Source organism: Bactrocera tryoni, chromosome 3 (genome assembly GCF_016617805.1).
Source record: "Bactrocera tryoni isolate S06 chromosome 3, CSIRO_BtryS06_freeze2, whole genome shotgun sequence".
NCBI lineage: Eukaryota > Metazoa > Arthropoda > Insecta > Diptera > Tephritidae > Bactrocera > Bactrocera tryoni.
The window spans coordinates 12,497,772-12,517,793 of record NC_052501.1 but is presented as its reverse complement, the minus strand read 5'-3'; the positions used below and the strand labels follow the sequence as shown (position 1 = coordinate 12,517,793).

Here is a 20,022-nt window from a genome sequence, read left to right as displayed (position 1 = left end):
AATCATGTGTGTTGTAGTGAGGTGTTGGAATTTTTTGTACAATTGTTTAATCTGTCACGCCTATGCAGATTTACATTCGCGCTTAAAAAGATGAAATATTAATATTTCTGATAAGAGTAATTGGCTTTGAACAGGCACGCGAAGGAATTGACTATATTACTACAATTTATTTTTGGGATTCACCCAAGGTTTTCCCATATTTTCCCTGTATGATTCATTAAATTAGCAATTATAACCGTTCATTGATCATTTCGTTACGCTCAAACTAATACATTTCATTTGAATTTCAATTAGGTTATAATTTTAGTTAATTATGAATTAATTAATATCCATCTGTGCGGCGCCAGGGACAGTGATTTGAATTGCGCTCTGCTACTGATGCAAGGTTTGGTTATTCTCACGAATAATATCTCAATAAAAGTTATCACATGATCAACGATGTAAAGTCAGACGTACACATCAAATGATACTTTCAATGATAAGAGTTGTAAAAGAATATAGGAAAATTGAGATTTGTTATCTAGGCATGTAGTAATAACTCATATATTAATTTCAAATTATTTACACACATTTTTATTAGTTTTGAAAAACAAAATTATTTATTCAACAATTGAAGTATTAAATTTTGGGTTAGTAATTAAATGAAAACTCGATAACAAATAATTGTATGCACCTTATTGCCAATCTTGTGTTTACCTTACACTCAAACAAATATAATTTCAACATATTGCAATTTTTCTTCACCATAACATTGTACTACAATTTTACGTCGATCCTTCTTCAACGGTGTTGAACATTTCATGGGTTTGGGTTTATACTGCTCCTTACTATTCCAGTACTCCGCACTCGCTGCTGCCTCACTGTCCCCTGATTCCTCCGGCAGCTAGCGGCGCACACCAGCGTCATTGGTGTCGGTAGTGGGTGGGCGACGTGTAGTGGTTGGCGGACGTCCACGCGGCTCAGGAAAGGGCTTGGCGTTGGCTAACGTACCCATGCTGCCGATCACAGCGAGCAAGCCGAAAACGAAGAACAACGATAACCACTTCATTGTTTTAGACTTCGGGAGTTTTTCTTTACGCACTCAAAAGTGTATAGTTTCGCAACTTTTGTCTGACTAACAATGTCTTGAGACCAGCAGAAACCTTTTATACTTAATCACAACTTAGCATTGTAATAAGCGCGAGCTATAGCTATTGTTATAACTACTTAGGCAGATGTCACAAGCATAAATTGCTGCTGATAAGATCTTAGTGTCGTTAGCGAATATCTTTTGGGTGGTTGCTTTCATACTTACTACTAATCGGAATAAATGTCAGATGCGTTTAGGCATCAAATGCAAAGAGAAGCCGGTTTTGTTTATGTTCTAGAGATTGTTATGATCGATTAGCCGTTAATTGAGTTGTAAATCTTGTAAGAAAATGGGCGGAAAATCAGCCGAGCATTTAAGTTTTTATGGCGGAGATTTGCTGATTGTCGAACTCTGGGAGAAAAAGTTAATAGCAATACAATGTGTAGAATATCTATATGTATATATGCATGTAAGTCCAGTTTTATATTCATCGGTGTAGGTGTCGCAACCTTTAAATGTTTTTAGAACTGGATTTCCAAGTTTTTGAGTTTTCGAATTTTCAATGAACCTTTATTACAAGCCAAATAAGTTGATTAATAATAACAATATTTTTCAATATTATTTCCTCAAATATGCTGTGAGGCGTGGTTATACTGGTAAAAATTGTTTTGACATCCCTTCAAGCTAAATTCTTCCACTGTCCAATTAGCACTACTGTTGCATCTAATGAAGATGATGATGCCCCAGCACAACAGGATGTGATACAACAATTGGATGTGACACAACCACTGGATGTGACACGACCACTGGACGGGCGACCACTACTGGACGGGCCACCACTACTGGATGCACCACTTTCGGCTTGACAACCACAACAGGGTGCTCCACAACCACAACATGAGAACTAGGATGATGTAAAATACCAGGTGCGGCCTCCACGAAAAGTGGTAAATTAGATGTTATGTAAAGGATGATGGAAAATATGCAGACTGCGAATTTAAGGAAATACATTTTGTTCGCTAACAAATATTAACTTAGTTGATGGTATAAACTGCAACTGAATTGATTCGGAAATGCAGTTGAGTTTTATAGTTTGAAAGAAAAATCGAAGTTTTTAGCAAACTCATACTTCATATTTGTTTTTTTATTGGTCATTATGGCAATGACCGCAAAAATGCAGATGGATAATAGTTGCATGGTAAGAATGACGGCTAACCACATATTAATTGCTTACCAATATTTTTTATGTATCAATGCAAAAATAATTATCAGTATATTCGGCTTTTGTATATAACATAAATATGTTTAATAAACATAATTGCATTATACATATGTACATATACATATTTTGCATATTTTACAAGTACATATTATTTATTTGCTAGTGTGTAAAAGTAGAAACTATGTCAAGTTCTTAAATATTATACAAAATCTTATAGAAACTTAGGCAATTTATAAGTAACTACATTTATTACAATTCGCGAACGTCAACACGCTTTTACAACTTCGCCTATCACCTGCACCGCTGTGCACTTCTTTAAGTTCTTGGAGAATTTCTTTTCAAATTTCTTTTGCTGCTTCTCTGTTAATTCTTCAGCACCAATTTTAGCGGCATATTTTTTCAAGACACGTTTTTTAAGCTTTTCCATGGCAATACCGTCATCACTCTTTCGTACAATTTTATCTAACACCACACTCCATTCGAAATCATCACTAGCTTCACCGTTCGCTTCTAATGTTGTATCATTGGCAACAATTTCGGCGATATCTGCCTCTTGGACACCATTCTTTTGCTTCTTTGACTTCTTTTTGGTAAGTCCATTTGATTCAGCTGTTATAGCGGTTTCTTCAGCGATTTCTGCCTCGTGGACATCATTCTTTTGCTTTTTTGACTTCTTTTTGGCGGGTTCATCGGTTCCATTTGATTCAGCTGTTATTGCAGTTGCATCGTCAACTCCCAGCTTCTTTGATTTCTTCTTTTTTGTTTTAACAGTTTCAGCGCTTTCGCTTTCCTCTTCTTGTGGCTTGCCATTTTCTGTTTTGTTCTTTTTGGGTTTTTTCTTTACCGGCTCATCGCTTACAGCTTCCTCAGTTGCTTCTCGTTTTACACCATTCTGATTAGAAGTGTCTTCTTTCTTCGCTGCTGCCGCGGCATTTTCTTGTTGCTTCGCCAGTTTCATCTTTTCCAGTTCTTTTTCAAGCACATCCCAAACTTCTGCCGCCAACCGCACGGGCATATGCAAACCATTTTTTGCAAAGTTTTGGAATTTTGCCTTTTTTCTCGGCACATTGTCGAAACTTTGTAAGCGTTCAAATGCATCACGAGCCAGACCGCTTAGCTTGTAATCGTTCGAATCAAGTATAGCGCGTATGATGTCCATCCAACCTTCTTGCTTTTTAGCACCACTGTTCTTGGCTTCTTTATGTACATAATCTTTTCCGGAATATTTTTGTAATTCTGTAATACATTTGGTGTGTGCCACATACTCTTGTCCATGAAAATCTTTGAGGCAATCCATACATGAAACATTCTTCATGGCACCCCGGCATTTTGTACTGTAGTGTTTCTCCACAGCTGGTTTTTTTACGGATTCACCGCAGTGATTGCAAGTAAAGAAGACCATTGTGATTTTTGACGTTTAACTTATTATATTTGTATTAAAAAGTAAGAAAATATATAAAAGTTTCACACCGGTACAAGAATCTGGAAAATAATGAGCCCAAACAAATCACACGTGCTGAACTTCACGCGTTGCCATATCGTGCATTAGAAACAGCTGTTCAATATATTGCAACAAAACCTACAGTGGATGCCAAACTGTTTTATCAGGTTTCAAAGGCAGTGTGTTTTTCACAGCTTAACCCGAACGTGATGAAATTCAATTAAAATATTGTAAAGAACAAAGTATTTTTCAGTACATTTTTAAAATGTTCTTTTTATAGGAATCTATTTGTAATAAAGAATAACTTTAAAATTTAATTCGGTTTGCAACACAATTAGTGCACATTGTCTTTTACAATATTCCAATTAGAATTGGGACTTACAGCCAGTTGGTAGCCTTTGCCTCTGCATGTGAAAAGTACCGTTGTGAAATTTTATGTTTTTAAAAATTATAAAAGGTGTCAAATAGATTTAAATAGTGTAATTTTTGTGAACTGTTTATTGTTAAAAGTGATAAATATATAAAACTACATATACATATTATTTAAAGCGACCTAAAATTTGGTAAGATGTAAGTTTAATAAACTACCATAGAGTTTTCAAAAAGTTTTGCCAAGTCTTCTTTACTTTGCTCCCGCGGTGCTAATTTCGTTATACGTTCCTGCGGCAAAGTGCCCTCCACCAATGCTGGAATGTCATCACCACTAAATCCTAAAGCTTTCAACCCATTTTCAATACCTGCACGTTGCATAAACGTCCGTACGGTATCTGCTAAAATATTTCCGGCATCTGCTAATTTTGCATTGTTAGTATGGCCGCCAAGTATTTGCGCCGCTTCTAAATGACGTTCTGGACATGCAGACGCGGTAAACTGAAATACAGCTGGTGCGCTGATGACAACTGATAACCCATGTGGAACAATTGCATGAGAATCGGCGTAACCTTCAGGTCGAAACTGGCGTACATTTCCCGATATGGGATAAGATAAGCCATGACAAAGATGTACACCAGCGTTGCCGAAACCTACACCAGCCATTGTGGATGCTAGATGCATGCGAGAACGAGCTTCTAAATTATCGGGCTGATAAATAGCGTCTATGAAATTTTCACGTATTATTTGTAGCGCATAGCGCGCCCAAACATCAGAGATAGGGTTACGGCCTTGATAGGGTGGTCGTAAGCTAGGGTCAGCAGGCGCCGGGCCACGTTCACGATAATCAACGGCGGTAAAACTTTCGAGGGCATGACAAAAAACGTCGAACCCACAAAAAGCTGTGACGCGTTCTGGTTGCGTTAGAGTATGTAGCGGGTCGATTAAAGCTTTAGTGAAAAAAAACGTAGAATAAATTAATTAGAAATGCTTGTGAAATCTAATGCGTTACACACCTAATTTGGGTTTAAGAAATTTACTTGAAATTCCCGTTTTAGCGTGCAACTTTTTATAATCGAAAATAGCTACACCGGTAGTCTCTGAACCGGTGCCCGAAGTTGTCGGTAACGCGATCAACGGTTTCAAGTTAACATTAATCTGTTGAAAATTTTAAATTAATTTATAACTTTTAAGAAATACCTTCGATATTACCTCTTTGCCTCGACCAATCGGCTTATTCACATAATCCAAAAATTCTGCGTCTTTATCACAAGAAAATAAATTGGCCACTTTGCAAGTATCAATTGCAGAGCCACCGCCTATTGCTACAAACGCATCAAATTCTTTTCCCCTTGCGAAGGTCGCAGCATCCCATAAACTAGCATCAGTGGGTTCAACGCGTGTTTTGTCATACACTTCAAATTGTATGCCATGACGACTGAGCGAATCGAAGGCTGTGCGTACACTAGATAATTTAGCAACATTAACATCGGTAACCAAACAAACAGACTTTGCACCCCAGTTGCGCAGATCTGCACCAAGTTCGGCTGAAACACCTGGTCCAAAACGCACCGTTGATGATGACATCTGCAAGTAGAAAGTGATCGTATACTATTTTAATTTTTTTTGAATCTTCACCTCAAAAGCGTATTCCATTTTGCCGGTTTGAGTGCCAGCTGCCACTTGCAGCGCGCCCGAACTATATCCATGAGAATGTGCCGGGCAGCTACAACTAAATAAATTTTATTTAATTAAAAATTTAAGTAGTTTAGTATTTTTGAAAATACTTACGATTTGCTAGTTATAGCGTGCATTAAATTAATTGCATTTTTTCGCGACATTTTTCCTCGCCGAAATTGAAAAATACTTGTTAACTAAATAAGCGATCAGCTGCTCAGTGATACTGATAAGATACTCAATTGACGTGCGCCCGAAGGCTGCGGTGGGGTTGGTTCTGCGGTCTCAATGATAGCGCCCACTTATTTATACTATTAAACTTATACATATAAATATATACATATACAGAAAACAAATTGTTTGAGATCGCTTGCGAGAGTTTCTGAATGCAGTTCTTGTATTTACTCTTCTCAGTACATGTCTACATTGTTTAATTTTCAGCACATTATCATCATGGAGAATATGGAGCTCTCGTTTACTTTTGACGAGTTCAATTATGAGCGTGATTTCACTGCCGATAACTATGAATTTGAATGTTTATGGGTCGAGTATGCCGAAGAGATGCAGCGGGTTGATGAATTCGCAGACTTAGAGCAAAAATTTGTCAAACAGTTGACAATAGCGGACACATCTTAAATAATCATGCTTTATGGGCTCATATGTTGATGTCTTACGCATTTTAAGGGTTACATTTACAGCATGTTTTGCAGAGCAAAGGTATTTAGTTAATTTTTCTAATATATTATAGTTTCTTGATTCATCTTTATATATTTTAGCAAGTGCTTACGTTAATAAATATCAAATCACCTCGATATTCATATCGATCCTATCGATATTTATGGCTTCAATTTCTATGAAAAGTATATTTCTTCAAAAAATCTTATTGGTTTTTCCTTTGGGTACCAAATGCATCGCATAAATGCATTTATGACATTTAAACATGTTTTGCAATATTTTTTTTGGAATTTTAAATGTAAATACCTATGTCGGTATATGTGTATTGACTCTACAAAAAGCACTTGGGACATTTAAATTATTTTATGCACGTCCTTGTAAAAAATTATTAGTGAAAACCCGTATTTATACGTTTTAACGTTTAATTAATTTTTAAACAAATATTTTACATTTTCGTTATATTAACCAACTTTTTTTTTATATGCTTTAAAGTTTTATTCAATACTTTTCACCTTTTCATATGTGCACTACACTACCAATTGTTTTATTAGAAGTTTTTACAACTTCTCGTGCATAAGAAATGCTTCTTATACTGTATATGATTACATTTTAAAAGTAATTTAATATTTTCAAATACAAAAATGACATGTCTACAAATAGCATCATTATTGTATAAATTTTTTGTAAAATTTTCGAAATCGGAACATATGTATGTACATGTCTACATTTAAACGAACATCATGCATACATATATTTACCTCCCTTTTATTTGAGTTACTAATTAATCTTTATAACCGTAATTAATTCTTAATACCATTTTCTATCTTCTAGAAGAGACGCGTTTGGGGGAAATATTAAGTGTGAAGAGAATCGTTGAAAATGTCTCTCGTGAAAATTGAGTTTTCGATTAAAAGTACATTCAGTAATATAAATCTTCAAAAGTAAATTTATAATCTAAAATTAGAAAGTATTACATTCTATTTAAAAAAATTATTTTGTACCGTGTTTTTTAGAAAGTATTATAGTTGGGATAATTGTTCAAATAATAGACTATATTAATTCAATAGGCAATTAGTAAGTCGATACTAACACTAGGCGAAATTATTAGGTACCTTAACCTCAAAATACAGTCCAGGAGTATAAAAAAACTACACCCATCTACATATATTTATTGTAAATATATTATACAGCACAGTTTGTCTTTTGTGAGCATGCTAGCTCTTTTTTATTATCTTGCTGTTCTTTTATAGTTAAATAAATTAAATTGATTTTATAAACTTTGTAAAAATATTTTACTCCTTTAATAAATATTAAAAAAATATAAAAATCCAGATTTTTTTGTTATTAATTTTTTTATTGTTTCCCGTTTTATGTTTGTAAATGTTTCATAAAAAATTCACTATATTTTGAATTTTATTCACAAAAATATGACAGTGTTCTCGTTGTTGTTGTTGTTGCGGAAGAAAACATTCCTGAAGAAATTTCGATGAATGATGCCGAGTTGACCGTGCTTGCCCGGATATAAATCCGATTTAGATCCGGTTACTTAGACCCGACTGTCGCGGGATATGACAGTGTTTCAAGGTTGTTTTCTTCTAAAGAAATAACAAAAGCAAAAGATATATTGTATATATATTGGTGTACTTGGAGTCAAACCGAATCCCATTGCAGGCGAAGAGCTCGAGTTGCCGCGAGAATGTAGAGTGACCCTTGCGTAGCTTCGTTTTGGATACTGTATCAGGTTAAGGGGTCAGTAGGGTAATCTCTTTAAAATTTTTTTGTTTGCATTTTCTGTTCCCTTATATCCCTAGAATTAATTTAGAAACACACTTTACCATTGGAAGTCAACGTTTATGTCCATCTTTGTATGCTTTTTTAGTACCTCAAACTTTAAACGCGTTCTTCTCAAAACACACTTTTTTAAATTGGCAGACATGATTCCGTTCGAACTACTCAACCGATTTGCTTAATTTTTTTTTAATGTTCACAAAACGCCTGGCTATCGTCCCTACTAAATTCATAATTTTGTATAATTTATTGACAATGTTATGACAAAATTTATGTAAAAAAAAACATAGGGAAAGTTAAAAAATATCATGATTCTAGTAGGGATGATAACCATTCACGTACTTTTGGGTTTTTGAGTTTCAGATGATCCAAACAAGAGAAATCGTGGCCGCCAACGAAAAAACCCATCTCATTCACCCAGCCATTTCTCCGACAAATGTCACCAAAAAATTCCGAAAAAATTCGTTTATACACTCCGCGATATACATACCTCATGATATGTGAAAAAAGTTCTATTTTAGAATACAAATTTCTATGAAAAAAATGTCAAAAACAGGCAAGATTACCCTACTGACCCCTTAAACTCCTACATATCAAACATATGTCTAGCTTGTAACAAATCCCCGCATGACACTAACCACCCTTTTGTATGCCCTGCTAATCCTATACATCTGACACCCCTCTCCCTATGGGTCGACTCCGTCGAAACAGCACGTTTCCTGGGCCTACCATTGGATGACTTCGATGACAACTTATCTAATCCTTACCACCCTAAGGAGATTAGATAGCCGTTACAACAACAAGAACAATATTGAACATCAGATGTTAGAACATTTTTGCTCCCTGTTTGCCATGATTTCCGTTGGATTGAAACCAATAACTCGGGTCCATTGCGAAACATTAATAAGTGCATCAATTATTCACTCATAGTCTTCTTCTTCTTCTTTATTGGCGTAGACAACGCTTACGTAGTTAAAGCCCCTCAAAATACTCTCCGCAAATAAAATAGCATTGTATATTGTACTTTTTCTCGAAAATCGTAGTTTTTATTAAAATTCTTCGCTAGTTAACTGTACTATATAAAATGTCTGCTTCGTTTGTTATTAACTTAATTGGTACACGCGAACATGAATCTCGAGAAAAGTTTTATATAAATTTTCTTTGTGTGTAAATTATATTTATTTGTAAAATTAACCAATTTAATTTACTCCGAATTTATTAAAAAAAAAAATAATTTAATTTCTTTCACTTAAGCAATGCCTGGATAGCATTGCTTATGCGCAGGAAAATACATTATATAGCAAAGAACTTAATTGTATATATATACATATGTATGTGTGTATGTAAGTATGCATACATATACATATAAACTAATGTAAAAAAAATATTGTGGAAGAATTTGTAGTATAAATGTTCCTTTCAGATAGTAAAAAGCTTCAAAGTGTTGTTTGTATGTATATAAGAATTCACTTAAACATATATTACAGAAAACATTTAACGTATTTATAGTTAATATGTGTGTATGTATATATTAATTTTATATAGTGTATATAGTAAAATTTATGTTTAATCATTCACCAAAATGCAGTTTAAGTTTTATGTCTTTTTAATTTTTTTTCTACTATATATGTATATAAAAACGCCAGCTTCTGGATATTGGTATTATGTGCTTTTTAGGACTGTGTTAAAATTTTGAAAAAAAAATCTTTATGATTCCAAAAATGTTCCAACGATGGCACTAAGTTTTTAGTTTTTATTTGCACATAAGCTTTACACCAGGACGAATTGTTATATTGAGGCGTTATTTTTTTTTTATTAAATTATTAGTAATTCTTTTAATTTTACAGTTTAATTGAAATGCATACCGTTGCTTTGTTAAAGTAAATTATAATTATTTCTTCTTTGTTCACTCTCTTCCATTGCTCGTTTTGTTGTTAGTTGTTGTTAGCTGTTAGTCATGTTTGGGAACCGGAAAGAAATATGTATGTAGCCAACCAACAACTGTTTTCAGTTGTTCTATATCCCGTATTTAAGCTTAGTTAAGTACTATTATTTAGCAAAGTAGCATATTTTATTTGTATTTTTAAGTTTAATTCGGTATTAATACTTTGTTCCCGCCTTCTTACGAATTTCACATGATTTTTTTTATTTTATTTTAATTTTTGTTTATATTTTTCGTTTATTGTGATTTGTGTGTGTGTGTCTCTGTTTTACTTGTGTTTTGCATTTTACTATTTTTCATGTTTTTTAAATATATTTTTATTTTTTTTTTGCTTAAAATTAAAACATTTTAATAACAAGTGATTGTGTTGTTGAGTCTGTTTCAACTGCCATTCCCATTTCACACCCATACAAACATACCCAACAGCTAATCGCTGCGAGTCTGTGCGTCACTCCCAATACACATACAGGCGTATGTATGTGCGCGCGTGCTTGTGCTCGACTTTATTGTCTTAGACCTGATTGATGGGCGCATAACGATGCACCTTGGGTATCTTCGGCTCCTTCACTTTCGGTTTGATTTCTTCCGAGAGCTTCTGATAGACAATCGAATTGTTTGAGGAAGCCAACAATGCCATGCGATAACGTTCGCCGCGCTTGCGCAAGACAATTGACACAATCTTGACGAGTACGAGCACGAGTATAAGCAGACATGTGATGATCACAATAATGGGTATGAGGAATTTATAGCCCTCGTAGTAGATGCGTCCACGCTCAATAATGATTTCCTCTTCGGGATCATTTTCACTTGAGTCGTCGCCGTTCATTAAGAATTTGTCTATAAGAAAAGAGAGAAAAAATATGTGTTATTACCAAAAGCCGATTATCAGAATTCGTTTCATTAAAACTTCGTAATATGATTACTTACTCAACAGGAATTGATCTTTAGTTTCCTTGCTTAGGTCCACCTCTTCTACATGTACGCCAAAGTCGTGCAACTTCGTAATGTCAATCTTCTTTTCGCTCTCATCCTTGTTGTGCTTCTTACCCTTAGCATTTCCATCATCACCATCATCATCATCGTCATCCTCATCGTCTTCATCCTCATCATACTCGCTATCGTTTTCATCAGCTTCGTCCTCTTCATCCTTGTCTTCTTCGGCTGTGTTCTCATCCTCTTCAGCGCTGTCATCATCTAAATTGCCTGCAATCACAACATCACTCTTCTCTGTGTCCTTAAGTATTTTATGTTTGTAAGTTTTGGTATTCTCCACAATCTTCCACAAACTCTTTGCATCGCTGTCTAGCTCTTTGTCTGCTTGTTCGATACGTTTTTCCAAGCTCTTCTGCGTTGGTTTGGTGATTGTGCCCTCTTCTTGATGACGGCATACCTCATGCGCCAACGCGGCCCAGTCGGCATGTGGCTGGTATTCGACAAGGCTCGCGTCACCAACCTCAAGTTCAGCATGTGTCGGCAATTTGTTGGGTCCCAGGTAGGGTCTAAGTGATACATAGCTTATGAAGTCTTGGAAGTCTTCGCTACACTTGAGTGGATTGTGTGCAATGTCCAAAGTGTGTAGATTCTTGAAGCTGCGCACATCACCGGACGATATACGTTTGATTTGATTGGATGATGCATTGAAGCTGCGTAGAGTCTCGTAGAATTTATATTTACGTCCCATGCCATACTGATTCTCAGATAGTAGTGAAGATAGCTCACAATCGCTGACATCCAATTCTTGTAGTTTCGCCAGCGGCATGAATAGACGCACCGACAATTTGCGTATTGGATTACCAGCCAGATTCAACTTCGTCAATTCATTGTTATTCATGAAGAGCAATTCATCGAGGCGTGCAATGAGATTGTTGCTCAAATCCAGTTCGGTCAACTTGTTGAGGCTGATGAAAGTGTCACGCTCCAAGTTATTAATATTGTTCCAGGCAAGTTTCAGCGTAGCCAAATGTGGCATTGTGGAGAATGTCTTGTGGCCGAGTGCGCCAATAGCGCAATTGGAGATGTCCAAGAAGTAAACGGTGAATAGACCGTTGTAACTGAGGAAACCGTCGGTGGGTAGTTGGCTAAGACGTGGGTTGTCATTCAAACGTATGACATCCAGTTCGGAATTCTTGTAGAAAATCATGCTAGATACTTGATCCAAGTCGTTGATGGACAAATCAATGTGACGCAAACGCTTCAGCGCCAAGAAAGAGTCCGCTTGAATCTTCGTAATACCATTACCCTTGAGATTGAGATTGGTTAGGCCAGTCATGCGGTCGAACATGCCGTGGTGTACGTGTTTGATGTTGTTGAAGCTCAAATCGAGTTGCTGCAGATCATCGTTGCCGAAGTGCAAGTCACCGGTAATGGAGTTATATTTAAGATGCAAAATAGCGAGCGTTGTGCGATTGAAGACGTTGGCCGGTAGTGTTTTCAAAGCATTGTATGACAAATCCAATTCTTCAATGGTCTCTACAGAGTCAAAGACATGATCGGGTATCTTCTCCAAATTGTTCTGCGATAGATTAATATAGACGACATTGTAGAGTTTCGAAAACGCTTGTGGATGCAATTCCATCAGATTGTTACGTGACAAATCCAGCTCCTCAATGCTCGAGGACTGTAAAAAGCAGACAGAAGAGTACATGTAAATTATGTGGACTATAAATGCTATGTGCTACTTTTACTTACATTCAATAGGAAATGTACGTTAGACATAACGCTCAAGTCATTGCCTGAGATGGTCAACAAACGCAATTTCTTATTCTTAGAGAAAGTATTTGGATTGATGACTGTCAAGCCGACATTTGTCAAATTCACCGAGTACAGCTCGTCCAAACCATGGAAGGCATCGGAATGCAAAAATTCAATGGTGCAATTGGAGATTTTAATGGATGATACATATTTCAGACCCATCTGCAGGAAGAATTCCGGGCCCAACAATATGGGATATTTCGGACCGACATCGGTCACAATCAAATCGGTAATGTCCGAACCGAATTTCTGTGTTTCGGGATCAAAACGACTGCAAGTCGCTACCAGATAGCTATTGACATTGCGTGCGCAAACGCAATATCTCGGGCAGGGCACATTCTGATTGTAAACGATCTCTTCCTCATCGTTAATATCATCCTCATCGTCCTCGTCGTAGTCATCTTCGTCTAAATCTTCGATTTTCTTTGCACTCTGCTGTTGTTTGTTGTCGACAATTTGTGTGTCGTCTTTAAGCTTGGAAGATGACTACGCAAATTTTTGAGGTTAGCTATGCGTTGGAAAGCCCTTACAAATGCATTACTGCAACTTACCGTTTTTTCTTCCTTAATCGGTTTCATTTCCACTTTCTTGCTGTTCTTTGCTGCCGTATTGACGGCTCTGTTAGGTTTCACGGTTGTGCTGCTACCGCTCTTCACCTTCTGCGTGGACTCTGTGGCGGCAACTTCATCATCATAGTTGTAATCATCATCATAGTCATCGGTATCATAATCATAATAGTTCTCCTCACTCTTATTGCTCGTGGCGGTGGCATTCTCCGTCTTCAATTTATGAGGCAACATTTTGTTGAATCTGTATATGTATTCACAATCAAATTAAAGTGCGGTCAAGTGCGTTCAATTTACTCGCTATTAACTACAGCTTAAAACAACAAAAAAATATATAAAAAGTATTCGGCTTGCTTACCTTGGATCATCGGCAAGTGCTACGCTATGTTTTGATGCCTCGATCAGATCGTTAAGCGTCTCATCGCTCATCTGCTGCTGCTCGGCCGATTCATTATCTTCGTAGAGCGCGTTATTTAGCTCACCGCCAAGCTCTTGATGCTGTGTGGTTGCTGCCAACTTCTTAGCTTGCTTTGTTGTTTCTGTCGTTGTTGTTGTTGTGGAGGTGATTGGTATCTCCTTAATCTTAGGTGTGGAGATTTTAATGCCATGCTCTTTGGAATGCGTCCACTTTGATGCCTCCTCCTTGTCCATATCACCCAAGAGATTGTACTTCGCTTCCGTCAAATCGGCCGCGTGCAGGGAGCTGGTAAATGTCTGCTGGACGGCGCCTAGCGCGAGTAGCACTAGTAACACCAGTGCATGCTGGTTGCCCATCGTGTGTACACTGCAAGTAAATAGCAGAATTTCCCGAATTATATTCAGTATTTAGGTAGGCGTAATTAAATTTCTTCTCAACTAATAATCTAATAATAGCAGCTAAAATTATTAACATTTATGGTTTTGCGTGAATTGCAAACATTTAAACGCCATTAAGCAGCGATATAAGTAAAATGCCGAAATCAATTAAAATACCAAGCAATTAATATGTTTATTTGCTAAATACCTCTTCTGTAATTATTTGTTTTCACTCGAGTCTATAAATATTTTATCAGCTGAATATTTGTTGTTTTGTTTGCTACGCGCCCTTGTTTTTGTAGGCGTTTTTCGTTTTGCGGCCGGATTAATTCTATTCCCACCCCTCCGTCACCGAAATTCTGGATTCACCCCTGTTATCAACGAATATATGTATGTATATGTAGCTGTGTGTGTTTATGTATGTGTGTGTTTAGAAGTACATGCATTTTTGCATGTTTCTTTTGTCTAATTTTTCCAAAACTTGTTTATGAAGTCGGCGCACGTATCTCGCTATCTACGCGAGATTACTACTGTCAAAAGCTCGGATGTTTGTCTCTAGAAGTTGTTTATATTTGTATTCATTTGCTTCAGTTGTGTCTCCGCTACACATGCTAAAGATTTGTCAATAGAAAACCTGAATAGAATTTGCTTAAAATGCTAATTAAGATTTCTCTATTAATGTGCTGGGGAGTAGACTGCAAAAATCGACTTGTGCCGAGCAAAAAGTATAAAATGTTTGAATTCTATTTATAATAAATATTTTTTTATATTACATAATCATTTCTTTATTTTACAAAAATATTATTTCTATTATAGCATCTGATCAAATTCGACCCGGACTGCCAACAAAATGTTTAAGGGTTTATACATAAGTTTAAGATTTTCAAAAAATTTTTTATTGTCTTATTAAATTCTACAACACCTTTAGAATATTGTCCTAAATTTTGATCCGAGTAATTGTTTTGGAGATACAGCCTTGAGAACTTGTGCGCTCGAGGCTAGTCTGGCTAAGTGCGCCGTCTTTAAACGCGTTTTTCTCGAAACTGTGTTCTTGAAGTCAGTTGGCAAAATTTCTCGAGAACTACTCGACCGATCTTAATGAAATTTTATACAGGTTTTTGAGATAAAATTCTTAAAGAAGATTACAACTATTTGAAAAACAATGTCGCGAAATTTTGACTGAAATTTAAATTTTTTTTGCAAAAATCCAATTTTAATTTTTTTCCATTGTCCAAGTTCTATGTTAAGGCTTTAGCTAAAACACATATTTTTTCACTTTCGATGATCCTGTAAAGAGTTATCCTGCCGAGCGGGGCGCATCTTTTTTCCGAGGGGCCACCGGAAATGGCGTCGCAATGGCCGAGTTTAAAATATTTTTTTTTTTCAAAAATTTCAGAAATTCTTTCTTAATAAAAAAATTCTATTAAAGTAATTAATTTTTTATTTGAGAAAAAATTGTTGAAAAAGGGCTGTTTTTTACCCGAGGAAACCCCTTAATCCAAATTTCCATCCTCTTGTCTCAGCATGGCTAACTGTGCTTTCATTGAATTTTGCCTCGCCGCCGGTTTTTTCAAAAAATTCAGCTCTTTTGCTACGAGTCTATCATTGACATGTTTCATACCCAAAGCATTAACCAAACTTTCTTGAATCGATCAATAAAAGATTTTGTGATCCTCCACTTTGTCGATTTTTCGATCAGCACGACGAGTTTTAGCCATTTCCGATTTGAAATCTTACAGACGTGCTTTTCTCCCCAAAAGGGACGAGATATCTTCAAGAAATTTGGCTTGTATTATTATTGCATACGTTCTAATTGCTTAGATCGAATCACTATAGCATATACATAGTTGTCATAAAAACTGAACTTTCGGAATAAAGTGTTTGTACGGATAATTTTTTTTCTAACGTGGTAATGAATCACAATAGCCTATACATGTCAAACAAACCCTCCGATCTTACCGATCAACATATATTTCGAATTGATTTGTTACTACAATTCTGTAAACCATATTCATGTCAAATTTTCAACCAGCCTTTTACATTGTAATCTATATTTAATTTCCGTCATAAAAATTGTTTGTCTCGTCAAGCTGTTGTCAACCTCATAAGGCAATTTCCACTTTTAAATAAACAATTTTATGCTCGGTACAAAATTATGTGCATAAATGCTTAACAAATTGAGTAACCTGTTTATTTAAAATGTTGTTATTTTTGTTTTTACTTTATATTTTTACTTTTTTAAGAGTGTTTCCTTAATTGCTTGAAGTTGTATTTAAGAAATGTGTCTTAAAGAGAAAAAAATAAAACATTTTTTAAATATATCTTGTTATTTTTGCACTATGAAACTTTTCGCAAATCGTATTGGATTGGGTGGCAAACCTTTGAATGAAGCATTCGTGTCGATTTCGTTTAAAAAGTGCAGGCAATCTGTTTTAAATCTTTTAACCCCATCACTTTCTTAAGCTGGTTTTGGATATAATTTATTTTTCAATTGAAATATGAAACACAAATTTCACTGAAAGGCGTGTGCTTCTAATCTAGGATTCCGATGCTTCTGGTGTGTGTTTTAGATGGTTAGACTTTGGACTTTGTTGTATGGATCTTTAAGTAATTCATTTAGATATAATGCTTTCATTCATATTATCATTAATTAACATGTACAGGTCTAGAATTCACACCTTACATTTTTGTCGACATGTGCATATACTTATGTCTATCTACATATCACATACATGTATGTATGTATATGTTTATAATTGTGCAATTATTGTGACTGTTGGCATTATTATTTCTATTTGGCGGTGTGATGCCAAGTTAAGTGAGGGGCTTAAAGGAGTTGCTACGCATTTGTGCGGACATACATAGATACATATGTATATACTTACGTGCATATATGTATATTTGATATATGTATATTACAAACTATATGCATTAGGGTGGGACGAAAAATTTCGAAAGTTTAATATTCTTTCTAGATACCGTAAAAATATCGTTCGAAATGCCGAAAAAATATTCTAGTAATGATTTTTAAATTTTTGTATATTACTTGACCAAAAAAGGCCTCCAATTTGTAAAAAAATTGTAATATTTTTTTTTTTTAATTTAATGACTTTTGAATCAGTTAACTTAGAAAAAAACATGTAAAACATGTTTTTAGATCCTCAATCTTACAAGAATAATTTTGACTATACAAAAATTTCTTCAAAAGCTTTAAACATCCAAATAAACTAAAAAAATATTCCGATATTATCTATGTATAAGCAAAATTAAGAATCACAATGCTCCACCTCTTATTGTTAATATTAAAAGCTCAGACTTTAACAGATAGATTTGTTTGCAATTTTGAACAATATTTTCACCGTACTTCAGAAAAAATTAAAAAAAAAAAATTTAATCTAAAAAAAACTTTGTCCCACTCTAGTATATGTACATACATATATACACAATGCATTTTTATTGTTTTCACACTGTAATAAAGACTCTTAATCACGATAAGTGTATACAGTTATAAGTGTTGCATTTGTGAGTGCAATATCCATATACACACACTATACAAACATACGGACATGTGATGCTGATTATTGTATAAATTGTATGCAAATAAATGCATTTCACACCTACGCAAATTGAACGTCGCGCCAGCGTGTTTAAATTCATTTCAACCCATTTCGTTTGAGTTCGACTTTTTGCTGCCTTTAAGTAACGACATTGGATTAGCGCCTTGTCATAGCCTGGCTAGCACGACTGGCGGTGCGCCGACAAAGGTGTCTGCCATTAAAACAGACAAGAGAGTTCAACGTTGTTGTCATACAAAATTGTCTATAAAATGTCTGTATGTTCCTGCTTTTAGTTGACTGACAAATATTCGAGTATTGCACAAACATTTCGTCTGTATGCAAATTCGTGATGATTATATTTATATACGTACTTGTATGTATGTACATATGTATGTATGCTTTCGTGTACTATACACACATATTCATAAGTTTATGCATATTGGCTTTGGAGACGGTCGGCGCCATATTTAACTACGCAATTCCTGTGATCACTGCATGCACTGATGTACTTATATACTTATCTAATATGTTTGTAAATTAGGAGTGGGGAAGAAAATATTTGAAGCAGATTTTCTCTGTTCAGTCTATACGATTATAGTCGAACTTAATACATAGGTACAAATTTGGAGCCTGGTTGGTCTTATGGCTGTATGGATAGTAATTGTTTTTTTTTTTTCAGTTTGCCTATAGAAGTACCAATTATGGATTGAGAAAAACAATAATTAAATACAAATAAATAATTTTTTTTTATAATTATTTTGATTCTGCGAAAAATTCAGTTTACAGTTTTTTTTCCTTCGTCCAAGTTTTAAGTTAAGATTTTAACTAAAACACATATTTTTTCACTTTGGATGATCCTGTAAGGAGTTATCCGGCCAAAGCGAGCGCATCTTTTTTCCGAGGGACCACCGGAATGGCATCGCAATGGCCGAGTTTAACATACTTTTTCCAAAAATTTTAGGGTATCTTTGTTAATAGTGTATGTTTATAACAATAAAAAACTCTAAAAAAAATATTTAATTTTTTATATGAGAAAAAAATTGTTGAGAAAAGGCTGTTTTTTTTTTTACCGAGGGAACCCATATAACCCCTTCCAATCGAAATCGTAATTCAAAATTCACAGATATTTACGTAGTGCTTTGGAATAAGAGGCAAAACACTGAAAAAATCTGGTTCATTTGATTTATTAAGGACCACGCTAATTGGCTTTAAAGTAACTACCTCCATTTTTATAATGTCAAAAATACTGTGAATAGCAGAAAATGGTCGCGTAAATTTGTGCTATTGAAAAATAATAATAATACTTACTAAAATATATTTAACTACATACATGTACATAAATGTATGTATGTATTTATATAAACAGTATTTGGTTTGCCTTTGTATAAATTTTAAATTGATTGAGCTATTAAATGGAGAGCAGCAATATTTATTTTATATAATTTACTCTTAATAGTTTTCTTATTATTGTTGTTGTACAAAGGTATACATATGCACATACATACTTATAATTTCTTAAGTTTATTTGTACACATGACCACTAAGTACTTCGATTCGTGTGTGGGTGTTTTTACTTGAATTTTTGTTCACCAATTTTTTCCCTATTTTTTGCACAAATATTGATTTTTATGGTCAACTACATATTATTAATCGTACGTGTTATTTAAGTTAAAAATGTGTTAAATAAAAATTCGAAAAATGTATGGGTATGTGCTGGCATCTTAAAAAGCTCATTTCTATACCCGGCATACAGACAGTTTGTGGTCCGTTGAGTAATTTGTAGTATCGGTTGGCGTCCATTATTCAATATAAAAAATGCATGCGCAGTAATTTTAGTTGCAAAATACAATTTGTATTTCAAGTTCATTTTTATATATTACAAAAAAAAAAAAGTGCATAAAAAGGTGATGCAATTTTGTGTCCGAAAAGGTGTTTTGACTCTGTTATCTGTCATTTAGATATTTGCCAAATTTTGGTGTCTTTTCTCTAAAACATAAAGTTGGTTTTTGCGATATTTTATTTAAATTAATTCTATTTCGCATAAAATCGATTACCAAGTGCGCACACACACGTTCTTTTTGTACTAGTACTCATCTGGCACTAGTCCTTTTATGAGACAACTGCAAATTTAACGGCACACACTTACCATCACACATGTTATTGAGAGTAC

At 34.9% G+C, this 20,022-nt stretch overlaps 4 protein-coding genes and 1 long non-coding RNA gene across 7 annotated transcripts in view; 1 reads left to right on the top strand and 4 right to left on the bottom strand.

The window, feature by feature from the left end:
- Nucleotides 1-610: 610 nt before the first annotated feature.
- On the bottom strand, nt 611-1,132 carry LOC120771699. Its single transcript, XM_040099835.1, has one exon. It carries the CDS (start codon nt 1,046-1,048, stop codon nt 884-886), a length of 165 nt encoding a protein of 54 aa, XP_039955769.1. The 5' UTR covers nt 1,049-1,132; the 3' UTR covers nt 611-883.
- Nucleotides 1,133-2,464: 1,332 nt separating this feature from the next.
- Nucleotides 2,465-3,789, bottom strand: LOC120772654 (uncharacterized protein C16C10.8). Its single transcript, XM_040101381.1, has one exon. The coding sequence runs from the start codon at nt 3,691-3,693 to the stop codon at nt 2,557-2,559; it is 1,137 nt and encodes a 378-aa protein (XP_039957315.1). The 5' UTR covers nt 3,694-3,789; the 3' UTR covers nt 2,465-2,556.
- A 408-nt stretch (nt 3,790-4,197) lies between these two features.
- Nucleotides 4,198-6,040, bottom strand: LOC120772980 (probable hydroxyacid-oxoacid transhydrogenase, mitochondrial). Its single transcript, XM_040101893.1, has 5 exons — nt 5,893-6,040; nt 5,740-5,833; nt 5,314-5,688; nt 5,118-5,259; nt 4,198-5,051 (listed from the first exon to the last, which is right to left on the bottom strand). The coding sequence occupies exons 1-5, from the start codon at nt 5,940-5,942 to the stop codon at nt 4,309-4,311; spliced, it is 1,404 nt and encodes a 467-aa protein (XP_039957827.1). The 5' UTR covers nt 5,943-6,040; the 3' UTR covers nt 4,198-4,308.
- LOC120772981 lies at nt 4,223-6,592 on the top strand. The gene is made up of 3 exons (XR_005705116.1): nt 4,223-4,302; nt 6,220-6,495; nt 6,555-6,592. It is a non-coding gene; the product is annotated as an uncharacterized LOC120772981 (long non-coding RNA).
- Nucleotides 6,593-10,475: 3,883 nt separating this feature from the next.
- Nucleotides 10,476-20,022, bottom strand: part of LOC120772979 — a 48,773-nt gene continuing 39,226 nt past the window's right edge. For all 3 annotated transcript variants that reach the window (XM_040101892.1, XM_040101891.1, XM_040101890.1), the window contains exons 3-7: nt 13,859-14,284; nt 13,486-13,744; nt 12,872-13,420; nt 11,111-12,800; nt 10,476-11,020 (exon numbers count right to left, since the gene is read on the bottom strand). In XM_040101892.1, the coding sequence (XP_039957826.1) occupies nt 10,695-11,020; nt 11,111-12,800; nt 12,872-13,420; nt 13,486-13,744; nt 13,859-14,274 (3,240 nt within the window). In that variant the 5' untranslated portion in view covers nt 14,275-14,284 and the 3' untranslated portion in view covers nt 10,476-10,694. The remainder of the gene's footprint in view (nt 11,021-11,110; nt 12,801-12,871; nt 13,421-13,485; nt 13,745-13,858; nt 14,285-20,022) is intronic.